This window comes from Chenopodium album, chromosome 16 (genome assembly GCF_948465745.1).
Source record: "Chenopodium album chromosome 16, dcCheAlbu1.1, whole genome shotgun sequence".
NCBI lineage: Eukaryota > Viridiplantae > Streptophyta > Magnoliopsida > Caryophyllales > Amaranthaceae > Chenopodium > Chenopodium album.
Window position 1 is genome coordinate 44,267,992 of NC_137849.1, and position 14,309 is coordinate 44,282,300.

At 30.0% G+C, this 14,309-nt stretch overlaps 1 protein-coding gene across 1 annotated transcript; it reads right to left on the reverse strand.

The window, feature by feature from the left end:
* Nucleotides 1–2,880: 2,880 nt before the first annotated feature.
* Nucleotides 2,881–3,618, reverse strand: LOC145584382 (uncharacterized). The gene has a single exon (XM_081641238.1). It carries the CDS (start codon nt 3,616–3,618, stop codon nt 2,881–2,883), a length of 738 nt encoding a protein of 245 aa, XP_081497364.1.
* Between the last annotated feature and the right edge of the window lie 10,691 nt (nt 3,619–14,309).

The window sequence follows — 14,309 nt, forward strand, 5'->3', positions numbered from 1 at the left end:
TATGTTTCGTACTTGAACAAAAATAAAAGAAAGATGCTAAATCATGAACATAAAGTAAAGATAATAAATGGATAAAAACACAAGAAGAAAGGTTCTTCAAAAAAACTAACATGAACATAAAGTAAAGATAATAAATGGATAAAAACACAAGAAGAAAGGTTCTTCAAAAAAACTAACAACCTCTAACAAGAAGCACTAGTAGTATAAATAATAAAGTACACAAATAAAAAAGATAGAAGAGAATCCATCCCTTCACATTCGTTTCAACCAACCCCACATCAAAGGAACTGTCTGTTGGCCGTTGAACTCTGCTACCTAAAATATCACTTCCTCTATTTTTATTTTTATTATTTTTTTATGCCTTCTGAAATGGAGTACAAAAACAAAGACCTAAAAAAAAGACAAAACAAATTAGTGAAATTATAATACAACTAAAAAAAAAAGTACTCCAAATGTGAACAATGTTGTCCCTACTAAGGAACAATTTTCAAACTTTAAGGTCAAATTTTTAAGCATTTGGATTTTTATTCACTGTTTATAGGAATAATCAACGATACTTAGCCCCTCGTTCGGGACATGTAGTAGACTAGTAGTACTATATCTTTAATTAATTTTGAAGGGGGTTAGATAATTGTCAATGTATTCAGCTATATAGCACCAATGTATACTTGATTACCACTAATTACCGTTGGGAATTGATCTTAAGGTAAACTTAAGAGTGTTAGACATTTTGTCAATTAGTTAGTTTTAGATTGTAGTACTATGGATTATGCTTTAAAAAAAAAACAAAAAACAAAAAACAAAAAACAAAAAAAAAAAAACCTAATTTTCTATTTCCATTGATTGCTCGACTTCTCTTTTCTCATAGAAGTTCAATTTTGAATTAGGTACGAATGATAATATAATTGTTTAAAATTTTACAAAAAAAACAAGAATTGAATCATTTACTTGGGCTACTAAAAAATAATACTTTGTAGAATTTTATTTGGTCCCCAAAATAATATTTGATTTCAATTCATACATGCATGTTAGTAATTTTATCTCTTGTTCATATATTACGAGTATAGTAAAACTTTACAAGTGCATACGTAAAGAATAGAAAGCTTCATTCTATAGGAAAAGATGAACAAGAAATTGCATCATCAAATATATGCCTTTGGGCTTTGTGGATTAGGTATCCAAAGAATTATGCCTTCTATCCAAAAGCCCAACAATTTATTGGTTTACTTGGCAAGCATAACAAGTTAACAACTACGGAGCAGTAAATTAGAATAAGAATAAAAATAAAATAAAATAATATCTCAAATGTTGGACGAATTAATAAGTTTCCTTAAAACATCAGAAGAATCTATAGGAAACATAATTTGTGGAGGTAATAATTCCGTAATTTCTAGATTAACTTATGATCTATGCTTTTAAGTACAAGAATATGTTCCAAAGTTTATCCATAAACTCAAGTGGCAACGCATCTTATTGATGTCTATTTTGTCCATTCTAATGCTGGATTCCTTCATTTTTAAAATTGTTTTACAAGTGTATTTTATTTTTATCCTAGCTAATTGAGTTGAACCAACACTTGGTGCCTCTAGCTAATTCATTCAAGCTTGAGTCAGGCAACTAAAGTGTGGTGGAAGTGGAACCTATGTATAAAACTACTACATATGTGAGTTGTCAATAATAATAATAACTAATGTGTTTGTTCGACATATAAATAACCTGTTCACTTCACCTTAATTTTAGTTCAGCCCAATTCAGTTCAACTCCTAATTTTCTTCTCTCATATAATATTTATTTCAGCTCTATTCAATTCACTTTAATTCAGTTCAGCTCAATTCACTTCAATTCAGTTCAGTAAATATAAACAGGCCCTAAGAGTGGAACCTCAAATAAGCAAAGTGATGGATATGTTCCAACATTTTATTCATTAACCTAGGCTCATACTCATTTATGATATAATCTATAAAAAGGCTTTTAACCTTTTTGAATAGTCTGGATTGTGCTCAAAAACATTATTTATTTTTTTTCAATCATTGTTGCGCTGCCAATTTGCCATTACAGTTTTATTTTGCACAAACAAATGCAAAACTTTGCCATTACCAGATCACATTACACATACAGGATATCTTAAAGGTGTGAAAAAAGGCTTTATTAGTTTATTTGTGCTCAAACTTAAGATCTAAATTGTAAGATTAATATATTTACTAAATGAACTTAACAAAATCTCCCTGGAATAATCTTTTTGTTCTGAATATGTTTGACAGTAAATTTACTTGAGCTATGAGGTATGGTAAAAATGTAAGATTCACGTTTGGCTTTCATTTTTTTTTTTTTTTTCAGATAATACGAAGTATATATTATATATGGTATAAATAACCTTTTCAAGTTCACATAATCATAGTTTAAAATGGTAAATTATTAACAATTTGCCCGTCAAATATCATTTTGTTATATAGTTATTTTGATTTAAATTATGGAGCCGGAACATTGAAAAAAAAACATAATCCGACAGAAAAAGTTGGATAATTAGAAATTTGTACTGTAAAACACCATAAGTTCATAACAACATAACTTCAACAACAAGTTTGCTAATAACAGTAATTATTATTAATATTATTATAGTAGTCGTAGTCACATTAACACTAATAGTAGAAGTATATTTCAGATTTGTACTACTACTCTTCAACTAAAACTGTACATTCCAAAGTAAAATAAAAAACACGCACTATAATTTCTGATAGTAAAGTGTCAAAAAAATAACACTTCCTATCATACTCTGTTTTTCCTCTGTTTTCTCTAATCTTTCTCACAGAGTAATTAACATAATCATCAGTTTATCACTATTAATCATTATTTAATTACTCGTAATTACCATAATTATGCTTAATTACTCAAAACAACCGCCAATTTCTCTTCTCGTAAAAACTTCTGCTGTTTCTGAATAAACGCTTCAACTTTCCTGTTGAATTCTTCATTACTCAATTCATCCTCTTCAAACCTCCGATTAATCACCGGCGATTTCTCGATTTTCCGGCGAACTTCCGTTTCTGATCGCCGGAGTTCTTTCTTCTCCTCCTTCACAACAGCCATTTCCGAAGTCGATTTCGTCCTTCGGTACACTTTCTCCTCCAATTCTCTCTCCTCCGCCGCCGGAACCGCCGCCGGAACTTCGCTAACAATTTTCTCTGTCACGCCGGAGATTCCGCCGTCGACATTACCGGATTCATGTTTTTCGCCGGAGATTCCGATTTCGACATTTACGGACTCAATTTTTGCGCCGGATAATTCTTCTACGGATTGATCGGAGGTTATCTTCTCGGAGGAAGATTTAGCGAAGAGAGTGATGATGATGACGTTTCCGATGAGAAATACAAAATGAGGACAAAAGAGGAGAGAGAAAATCCGCCGGAAAAAAGCGCCGCCGAATTCAATAACGGCAGGAAGATAGGAAGAAGTGAAGGAGAGAGAAAATGAGACGAACATAATCGCGACGATAACTTCAACAGTTCGAACAATGTTAGCGATCTTCTTGAAGGTTCTATATCGTCGCAGCGCTTTCTCTTTCTCCATTTTAATGTTGTCGAATTCATGGTAGGAAGATGAAGATGATGATGACTCCATTGAATTTGAAATTGTTTTGAGGAGAGAGAAAATGGATTAGAATAACTGTGAAACGGTTTTGGTCTGAAGAAAAGTGGAATTTGAGGAGAGAGAAAACGGTGAATTGGGGAAGAAGAGGAAAGAGAGAGTGAGAGAGAGAAAGAGTGGTGTTGAAGAATGGAGTTGTGGGGAATGGGGGGAATTTGAGGGTTTTTTATAGGGCTATCCATGGCATTTTAGGGTCCATGATTACAACTTTTTTTTTTAAAAAAAAAAAGTTTCTAACCTATACCCTCTAATTTCTTCGGTTTCTAAGCTTTACCCATGCATTTTCAAAGTAATAAGTTGTGCCCTCCACCTCACGATATTTTATCAACAATACTCTTTGACAACCATATATGTTTAATGAAAGTTAAGTTATTTTATCAACAATGGTGTCGTGACGTTATTAATTCACGTGTCCCGTTCTAATTGGTTTAACACTTTAAAAAAAATTAAAAAATCAGAAAATAAAATAATAAAAAAAAATTATTGTTAACGTCAAAGGTTATTGTTAATAAAAATTAATTAGGTTGAGGGCACAAGTTAGACGTTTGAAAAGGCATGGACACAGCTTAGAAACCGAAGAAATTTAGAGGCATAATGTTACAATGTTAAAAAATGATACGTATTATTACTACTACGACTATTAAAATCTACACAGAAAAGTAATACAATACATACACAATTTTTGAAAGTATAATTGTACTTTTATGATGATAATGAATAAATGTAATTGATGAAATTTTGTGAAGTTGCTAATTAGGGAGTAACAAATTTTATTTTTGTTTGATGGAGCATGTTAATTGGTTTCTTTAAATGTAGGGAATCTTATAATTGGCGACCTTACTAAAACAAACCCACAAAATTTTGATATAAGGCTGCTTTTATTCATGGAAGTACATTATGAATACCAAGATTTTACATAAATGGTCTTTCCATTTCCATTATTACTAACTACGAAATACTTGGTAATCTGTACTATATAGGGTTTTTGGCTGTAATTGGTGATGAATCTGTTTCAATGTAAAATTAGTCATACAAAAGTATATATTGATGTAGAAGAAATTCATATTTAGATGTAAAAGTACTTTTCCACAACTTTAATCAACAATAACTGTCACCCACATCAAAGTAAAATTACTCGTGAGCTTACTGTGTTTCAATGAACAGTTGTTGAACATATTAGAGATATAATAATATTGCGTAATACTCTAAAAAGTCGGTAGTTACATTAGATAGTTTTTTGTAGGGCAAATTAAAACAAAGAAGATAGAAACTCGATCATATTGGGGTTGGGGGACTATTGCGTATCGTCAAAGTTTTAGTCAATAGAAAAAGACGAGGCAGAGAAGAGAATAATTGTTTGTTTGGAATCTCCCTATTTTTATTTACTTCCCATAATTTTAATAAACGACAAAGATTCCTAGCATTACATTCATTAGACATTTCAACAACCTTAGCAAAGGTTTTATAAGGTCGACAAATTACTTGATGTAGCAATATCCTTTCAAGTAAATTTCCTTCTAGATTGATTCTTGAATAAAGCCATATAACTTGTCCCATATAATTTAAGAGGTAGTAATTACTATGAGTACATAATAATTAACTAATTATTGACAATTAGAAAAGTAATAGTTTTTTTTGTATTGACAATTAGAAAAGTATTAGTTTTACTTGATTGAAAAAAAAAAAAAAAAAAAAAAAAAACTTTTCTAATTGTCAATACTAAAATCATTTGTGAATCCAAATGTACAAATTTCATGTCCATTAGTAGCACTATACTCTCCTGCCTCCACCCCTTAAAAATTACTTCTTTTGTGCTAAATTATTATAGTAATATTTTTACCTTTGTACTCGTAATATCATTCAACATTTAAATAAAAAATATCAGCATGAGCTTAACAAGATTTTACATGATTATTTTATTAAATATTTTTTATATGTGAAGGAGAAATAAAGGTCAAAATGTTTAAATTTTGAAAGTTTGATCCAAAAAACAATTAGGCAATCTTTTGACAAGCTAAGCAATCAAGAAAAAACTAATTCGTATAATTTATACATGAAAATAAGGGATTAGAGGTTAAGCTAATGAAGCAAATGAACACCATACCTACAGTAACATATAAGAAATGATATATAAACGAACATTTTTACCCATATTATTTTAACATAATTATTATTTAAAGAAAAGTTAATTATATACTAATTAACGCCGTCTCACTACTCTTCTTTGTACCAACATAAGAGAAATTGCCAAGAAAAGAGGGGAAAAAGGAAGAATAAGAAGAAGAAGACAGGAGCTAGTATTAGTTAGAAATAAGTTAAATTAATACCTAGGCTTACGTTATTAGCCGGCAGGCTAATTAAAGCCTATATGAGGGCATGGTTGCTACCTGCTAGTGCTTCATTTCCTTTTCTTTACAAGTGCGTTGCTATCAATACTTTGATCATATGAGTCCGGAATTATAGGTTTATACCAAATTTATTATTCCGCACTCCATATAATAAAATTATGTTAAACGCAGTTATAAAGATAAAAGATTCAGTTGTCTATAAAATTTATATGGATCAATAGATTTTGTTTTAATAATTAAATATCAGTTAATCTTTCGATTACTAAGAATAATCAGATCAGATATTTTCTGTAAAGCGTGTGTATTACATATATCGTAAACCAAACCGAAAAATGACAATGTCTTACACTTTACAAATGTTACTATTGCCACTCTTATACTCTTTAATCCAACATCTATCTCTTTTTTGAGGAAATCCAACATCTATCTCACATAGGAAAAGATAACACAAAATTTCTTGTAATGACAAAACTGAGCTCGAGTACAACATAATTTGGGCTCTGTTTGGTGGTAGCAATTAGCGTTTTGACAATTCAAAACACTACTAGAAAAAAATTGAGAGTGTTTGGCAAGGTAGTGGTTCGAGTAGCGGTTAGCGATAAAGGTAGCGTTTAGGTAGCTTTTTTCAAACGTTAAAAATAGTAGCGTTTAGAAGTAGCGGGTAGCGTTTGACAAAGTTTTATTACTTTTTAAACAATGTTTATATGAATTTTGATATATTTTAATATTACAACCGATACTTTTGCCAAACACTCATACTATCAACCGTCACTTTGACAGCTATTCTCTGCCCACTACTAATTGACCGCTATTGTAACAGTTACCCGCTACCGCTACTTTTGCCAAACAGGACCTTAATTGTTACTATAAACCTTCCTTAATGATTAAAGACTTAATTAACCAATTCTTATAAATGAGACGATAAGATTTTTGTCCAATGGACAAACTTTTCGTAATGCCCCATTTCTTCTAATTTTGGTATATTTTGCAACTTAGAAATTAGAAATAAGCAACATAGATTATATAATTATGAAATAAAGTCCATAGGTTTAGTTCATGTATGTATAATATAATTCAATGGCCGCTAGGCCCTATATACGCTTATCTTGTTTATATTCAAAATTCAGTGTACGTAGTACTATTATTAATTTGTGATGCATTATTCATGATTTGGTCCATGATACTAAGATTGAATGATGATGTCAATGGAAATTGTAATAGTAATATACAAGAAAATTATATTTTGAAAAAATTTATTTAACTATGTTAAGTGAACATTAGTTCATAGTAGTAGTATAGTAATAGATTTTAATTTCTCCTTCGAAGTAAATATCTAGCTTCAATTTTTTGTTTGTAAGACTTGGCTTCAATTATTGGGGGTTGGTTCGCAAATTTGTCATTCTTGAAAACCTTTAAATGACTCCTTTTCTTGGGAACAAAAGTCTCATCACCGTAGTAGAAGGTGAAATTTATAATTTTTTGTCTAACATGATAAAATGACAATGTAAGATATCTTGGACAATCTACAACATTATTATTGATGTGGAAAATGATTTCTCCTATATTCGACACAATCTCTCTTCACCATTGTTTTCGAGTTCAGAGACAATTTTAAACTACACATTTCACGTTCAATTATTATCAGAATCGCGTCTCATACTATATTTTATAATTGGTTCAATTGTTTTAAAGATTTATTCTCTTCCTTTGTCGGAAAGAACAATGAATTAATTCAACCATTTTCTAAGGCCGCTAACTCATAACTTGAAAATTTCACCATACACCCGAGTGTACTAGGAGCATGGTACACTCGGTCATAATACAAGGTTATTAAAAATTGCGTAAAGAACATTGCAAACAAATTAAAGTACATGAGTCAAAAAAAAAAAAAAAAAAAAAAACGACTCCCTCCTTGATTTAAGGTATTGATTTGTTAGTTATATTCCTTGATTCATGAAATTGATTTATTATTTACATTTTATATATTAATAGAACACTATTGGTGAATAGAAGTTCATTTTTTTTTGTTAAGAGAGAGAAATTGAATTTATATAGAGAGAGAAATCATGGTAAATTTTGTATTTCTAAGTGATTCAATGTTATAATAGAGTTGATTTTATCGTTCCAATATAATCTCTTAATGATGTAATTGATTAATTCATTGTTGAGATAAAAGGTATTTTTAAATTTTTTTTCCCTTGTTTTCATGCTATTTTCCGAGGTTGAAGATAATGTTTTTCATATTATGATAAGGTTCTTTTATCATTTCTTGATACAAATTCTTTTTTTATTGGAATGTAATATGTTCATTAAATCTGATCAATATGTTCCTTGTATAGGAACTATATCTTCTTTACATCATAAACATTGTACTTTAATATATGTACATTAAAAATGTTCTTTGCTGGGTTTCATTAATACAAATAATGTTCTTTTAAGTTAAATAATATGTTCTTCTATATTAAAATGCGTTTGCTTTAAACCTTGTATTATTATTATTATTTTTTTAATCATTGCACTCTCTTGTTTTATCCCTTATATTTTTTCGATAACGGTGAAAATATATGATTAATTTTTGTACATATTTTTTTTTTTAAAAAAAATTGAAATAAAGTATATTGAAAATAAAATTTTAAATTTTGAATTTTTGAAATTTGAAAATGAAATCTTGAATTATTTTTGATAGAAAATAATCTTAGATAAATTTTTTTTGGGAAACCCAATATTTTGAAATGATTTGACTTTAAATGTGTGGTAAAAATCAATTGGTAACTATCTATTATCTTTTTTTAAAAGGCAAAAGCTAATGAGCGCCCCCGGGACGTTAGATAAGAGAATTAAAAGTGGAAATATTAGAGTAAAACTAACATTAATTACACCGAACGACGCGTGATTTTGTCATGCATTCCTAACTTAATACTCTTTCAACCAATAAAATTATTCCTTAACTAACGCCCTGGGGCTCTCGTTAGCAAGATCCTAAAAGGCAAAATTAGTTTCTCATAACTTACCATGTTCTTTATATTTCAATGATGTGTTCTTTTATAATTTAATAATGTTCTTTGTATTTATAAACTATGTTTTTCTGTTTTAATTTGGGTATGGTACACCCGGGTGTATGAACCAACCATTGCTCATAACTTTCAAAGCATGTTTCATATCCCTAAGCACTTTTTATTTCCTTATGGAAATAATTGTCCAAACAGGATATAAATTTGCTTCCTCACCAAGATCTTTTTACTGTTTGCATAGATACATAAATAATTGATCCATAAGAGGCCAATGGTAAGAGATGACCCAAGAACTTTAAAGAAGATTTATTTCCATACTGATGAAAAATACATGAGCTAGAAAGAAGTATCGAAACACCAAAGATTGAAACATATAATGCACAAAAAAGTTAGATAAAAATTGATACATTATTTACACGGTCAAATAATTAGAAACATTCAATTGGATTGGTTGGTTTTGAATAAAAAGGGAATAATTAAATTGAGAATCCAACCAACAAATAATCTTGTTGTTCTACATTTTACCATGACAGATTCAGAATTTGACACGTACAAATAACGCCCGTGCTACTACTCTTTATCTTTTGGTCATCACGTGACACTGTTGCTCTGCCCTAACTAATTCGGACATAACCAATTATCTACTACGGACGGAGTACTAATTGGAAATACTTGCCCCATTATAGAAGTTGTTTCGTGCATTAGGTATTTATATTTTTACATTAAGGTTTGAATTATTTTTTTTTTTGAAACATTGTTCTATATAAGTATCAAATGTAATGAGAAACCATTACTAAATTTAACATTCTAGTTTTGTTCAAATTTAGATGTCAAAATTCTTAGTACAATATTGTCAATTGATTAAATAGTCGTTTACAATATAACTCATTTTATTGTTATAATTAATTCTTAATAAAGGATGTACGTACATGTATAATCAACCTTCGTGTTGAACATAATTAAGTGTATTCTAAGATACCATTCTCCAAAATATATATGTATTTTTTTTTTTGAAACCTCCGACATATATATATATATATATATATATATATATATATATATATATATATATATATATATGTGTGTGTGTGTATGTGTGTGTGTAGAAAGAGGAGATTTCAATTATTTTGTGGGATGATAAATTAGTAAGAGGACTTTTTTTACTATTAATTTTGATGAATAAAAGAAGTTGTGTAATTTCAAACATTAAGTCAAAAGTATTGTCTAATTACGCAAAAAATATATTAAAAAAAATAAAAAGCAGACAACAAACAAAGTTAGTTTATGAAATTCCTAATACAAGTTTAGTTTACCACCTTATGATTTCATCATAATCATAAATCATGACTCTCTTTTCAATAATCAAGTTTAAATAAGGGCTTGAAACTTGATAATTTGATGATGACAAGTTGACAACTACAAACTCATGCATATTAATTTAAACCGTTATTGAGTAGTAAATACACCTACACATTAATATGAGTTTTGTAATATTTGGACTCGATCAAAGTAATCCTACTAATATACAACTAAAATGAAATTTAAAAATAAATATAAATAGATCAAGTCAATTTCAAACTCTAGGTTAAAATGAGTTTATTTGAGTTAGTTGGGGATTTGACTATTTGAGACGATGACAAGTATAAAGCAGTGAATTTCCATTTGACGAGGTAAAAGTAAAACCGAAAAAGAAGGCCACAAAATCCAAACTTTTACTCTGTGGGGTTAACCGAAGAAGGTTGAAGGGGGTAACTGATAAAATTTTACTGCATCACTGGCCCCGTCAAACACGCGATCAGCCGTGTGCTTCGAAATTTTTTTTTTTTTTTTTTCCTTTCTCTTTCTCTTTCTCTTTCTAAAAATATTTAATTTTTGAAATTAATACGTGGAAAAGTAAAAACCAAAGTAAAGGATAAGGGAAAAAGATAGATTTGTTCCTTTTGTCACTTTGTGTGAATCTTTCACGGTTTTCTTCTTCATCTTTTTTGTGCCCCTACCTTTTTATTTTCTTTTACGTAGTTAATCCAAAAATTTGGAACGTAAATGTTGTAAATATATTCTTTATTATCTTGAAAAATATTTAAAATTTGTATTTTACAAATTACAGTCATTTTTAAAAAAAATTACAAATTGTAGCCCAAAAGTTCTTATAAATTGCAAATTACAGTCCGATTTAACTTTTTCATCAATTTACGTGTCAAAAAATATTCGATTAAAATTTTAGGGATCATTTTAGTCTTTAAAGATCCGAATTGAGCTCGGAATTAGCAAAATATAAAAACTTTTGGGCTGCAATTTGCAATTTTTTTTGTAAAAATGGCTGCAATTTGCAAATTACTAACTTTAAATGGTTGCAATTTGTAAATTTTCCTATTATCTTATGTAATTTGCCAGTTTGTTGGAGCATAAATTAGAAATATTAATGAGTTAGATTTCATTGGTTATCAAGGCCTAATCTGATTTACACAGATTTATATGTCAGTCGATAATTCGTAAATAAAAAGCAAGATAAATTGTGAGTTTTATGATTTGAAGCTCGATATTGCTTAGCATGCTTAGGAAACAAAAAGACTTTGCTACCAAGTACCAACATAGAAGTATAACATAATTCAACAAACAAAGCAAATATTATAGTTGAATTTTTCTAGTAGCTATTAAGTAGGAGCATCCTTGATTTAAAGATGTTAAATCATAGTCATAGTTGTATAAACGACCATTCCTTTGGTACAATGGTACATGCAAAGAAATATTAAAAGAAAACTAAAAACATAAAGCTACTACTATTACTAGTAATTGATGTTCGACATCATTCTTAGCCATGTCACCCCATTTAAGTCCTCAAATATAAAAAGTCATAAGATTTACCAACGCCGCACGTGTCCAAGTTTCAATTTGAAGTTGCCCCATGAGGCCATGATATGGATTAGCTTACGGGTGTGTAACTCTTTTAGCTTCTCTCTATAGCAATAAGTCATTGACTCGTCGTCTTGATGTCAATCAGTGTCGATCATGCATTTCTAATTTTTATGAACAATCTGCGGTATGTAGAATTTTGTTATATACACGCGGGTGTACTGTAAATGTAGCTAATTTAAGGTTAGTTTTTGTTCTTTATTTGATGATAAAATGAAAAATAATTATCAAAACAAGAATAAATACTCATATGTGTACAGTACACCCGCGTGTATATAACAACCTCTCGCGATTTTAAGAAGAAAGCGGGAAAATTCATTTGAGTAGTTAGTGACTTGGTTCAAGAGAGTTTCATCACTAATCCCCCAAATCTACTCAAATTAAACTTTTAAAAACTTTTCACCTAGTCTTCCTTCCCCATAGAACCCAAATCTTAAAGTAATAATTATGATTATTAGACTAAAGCAAAATCCTCAAAAAAAAATTCAATACATTTACCAATTAGCACCCATATTCTTGTTAAGTTGCAACGCAGTATAATTTTAATTTAATCCCATTTATTCTTTTGAGATCAACTTTTAATTGTACTCATTGTAGACTTTTAAGCTTTAGGTGAATAACCAAACTAAAGCAAATTTATAGATATATTTGGAGAAAATTAAATATTTGCAAAAGTCTAATTAGCTTAGCTTTAACATAAAAGATATACCCAAAACTTCTTGGGTCCCTACACCTGAAAAGGTAAGAATGTGGTAGTAGGGTTTTTATCTTAAAGGTCCTACATACCCTAGCTTAGCCTACATATATTGGCTAAATTTTGATTAGACAGTGTATGAATATTAATTAATTAGCCTTTTAAACAGCAATCTCGGAGTAATTATTGAGTCAATCATGGTTTAAGCATCATTATGCCTTCCATTTAGCAATATTAGTGGTCGAGTGGGACTAATATTTCTACCGTCGTACCACACCCACGGCCACCCCACCAATTTATATCATATGAATTGTGGAGTTTTGATTTTTGAAGTTGCTCACCAATATGCTTGTTCATGCATGTGTAGGACTATTTTTATGTTAAGAAAAAAAGAAATTTGATTCGAGAGTTTGTGATTAGGGATGGTATATTATAATTCAAATAATCAAATTTATTGACACGGTTGATCTAGTAAATTCTTATGAAGAAGAAATATGTTTATGTCCCAATTAATTATGCGCAACATGTATCTCTAAGGGGCTATATTTTGAAGAAGGACAAGGACATAATCGTACCCCACCCCATTAATGGGGTTATTGACCTTATTGTTGGGGGAGTTTTCTATAGTTTTTAATGGCTATGCGGATAAATTGGATAAGGTAACGTAATTTCTTGAGATCTTTTTACATAATTAGGAGAATTTTTTATTTTTTTTAACAAGAGTTATACATGTCAACATTTTTTTAATTGGTAACAAGACTCTTTCAAGCAAAAAAAAAGTAGAGAGCCCAATATTGAATCTTATACGTATATTAGCACCTGATCGAAAAATCAAATAGAGTAAAGCCCTGTTCAAGCTAAACCAAAAAAACTATTTTAAAATAAATTGAAAATAAATCCAAAAGAACAAGGCATTAGGCGAAGATTTGATTGGCCACTAGTGAACCTTCTAACGTTATACATACTCTTATAGCACAAGAACACGTAGTATCCTCAAACTTAATCAGTAGTCTGTCTCCTTTTGATTTCTCTACTCACGTATTCCTGATATTTTTCACTATAAGATTATCTTTGATATCTGTACATATCTTATAGTTACCTAATATGATTAGGTTTCTCATTGTAACCCTATAAATATTGATCAATGGAAATCACTCTGATTAAGGAGTTTATATTATCTGACATGGTATCACAGCTTAGGTGAGATCTTGGGATCATATATAAAAATTCTCACCCTGCCGGTGGGTTGGAAAATTAAACCTACCGGCGGGATATACACAAATTTTTTATGCTTCCGCAAACACACACATATAGATTTTTTTTCCTTTTCTCAAAGTTTTTTTTAGAATCTTTATGTACCCTTGCGCCTCCCACCGACAGTAGCAACCGCGAAAGCCGCCTCCATCATTGGTGGCAATCGCATACACTACCGCCTCCCACTACTGGCAGTAACCACATCTGCCAACCTTCTCCATGTGCCGCACTCTATTTCCACCTCCTCATGACCAACAATGATTCTTACATTGCTCCATTGGTTTTTCTACACATAATCACATAGATTTTGTTTTGGTGGTCGTATATCAGAATAAGGTCAACTACTTTTGCACATCTCTTTTGCTATCAAATTGGCTCCTCTTATTGTTGCAGCACTTGGAATCTTTGTGGAGTATTGATTCTTGCTACCTGGGTTTCTCTTTT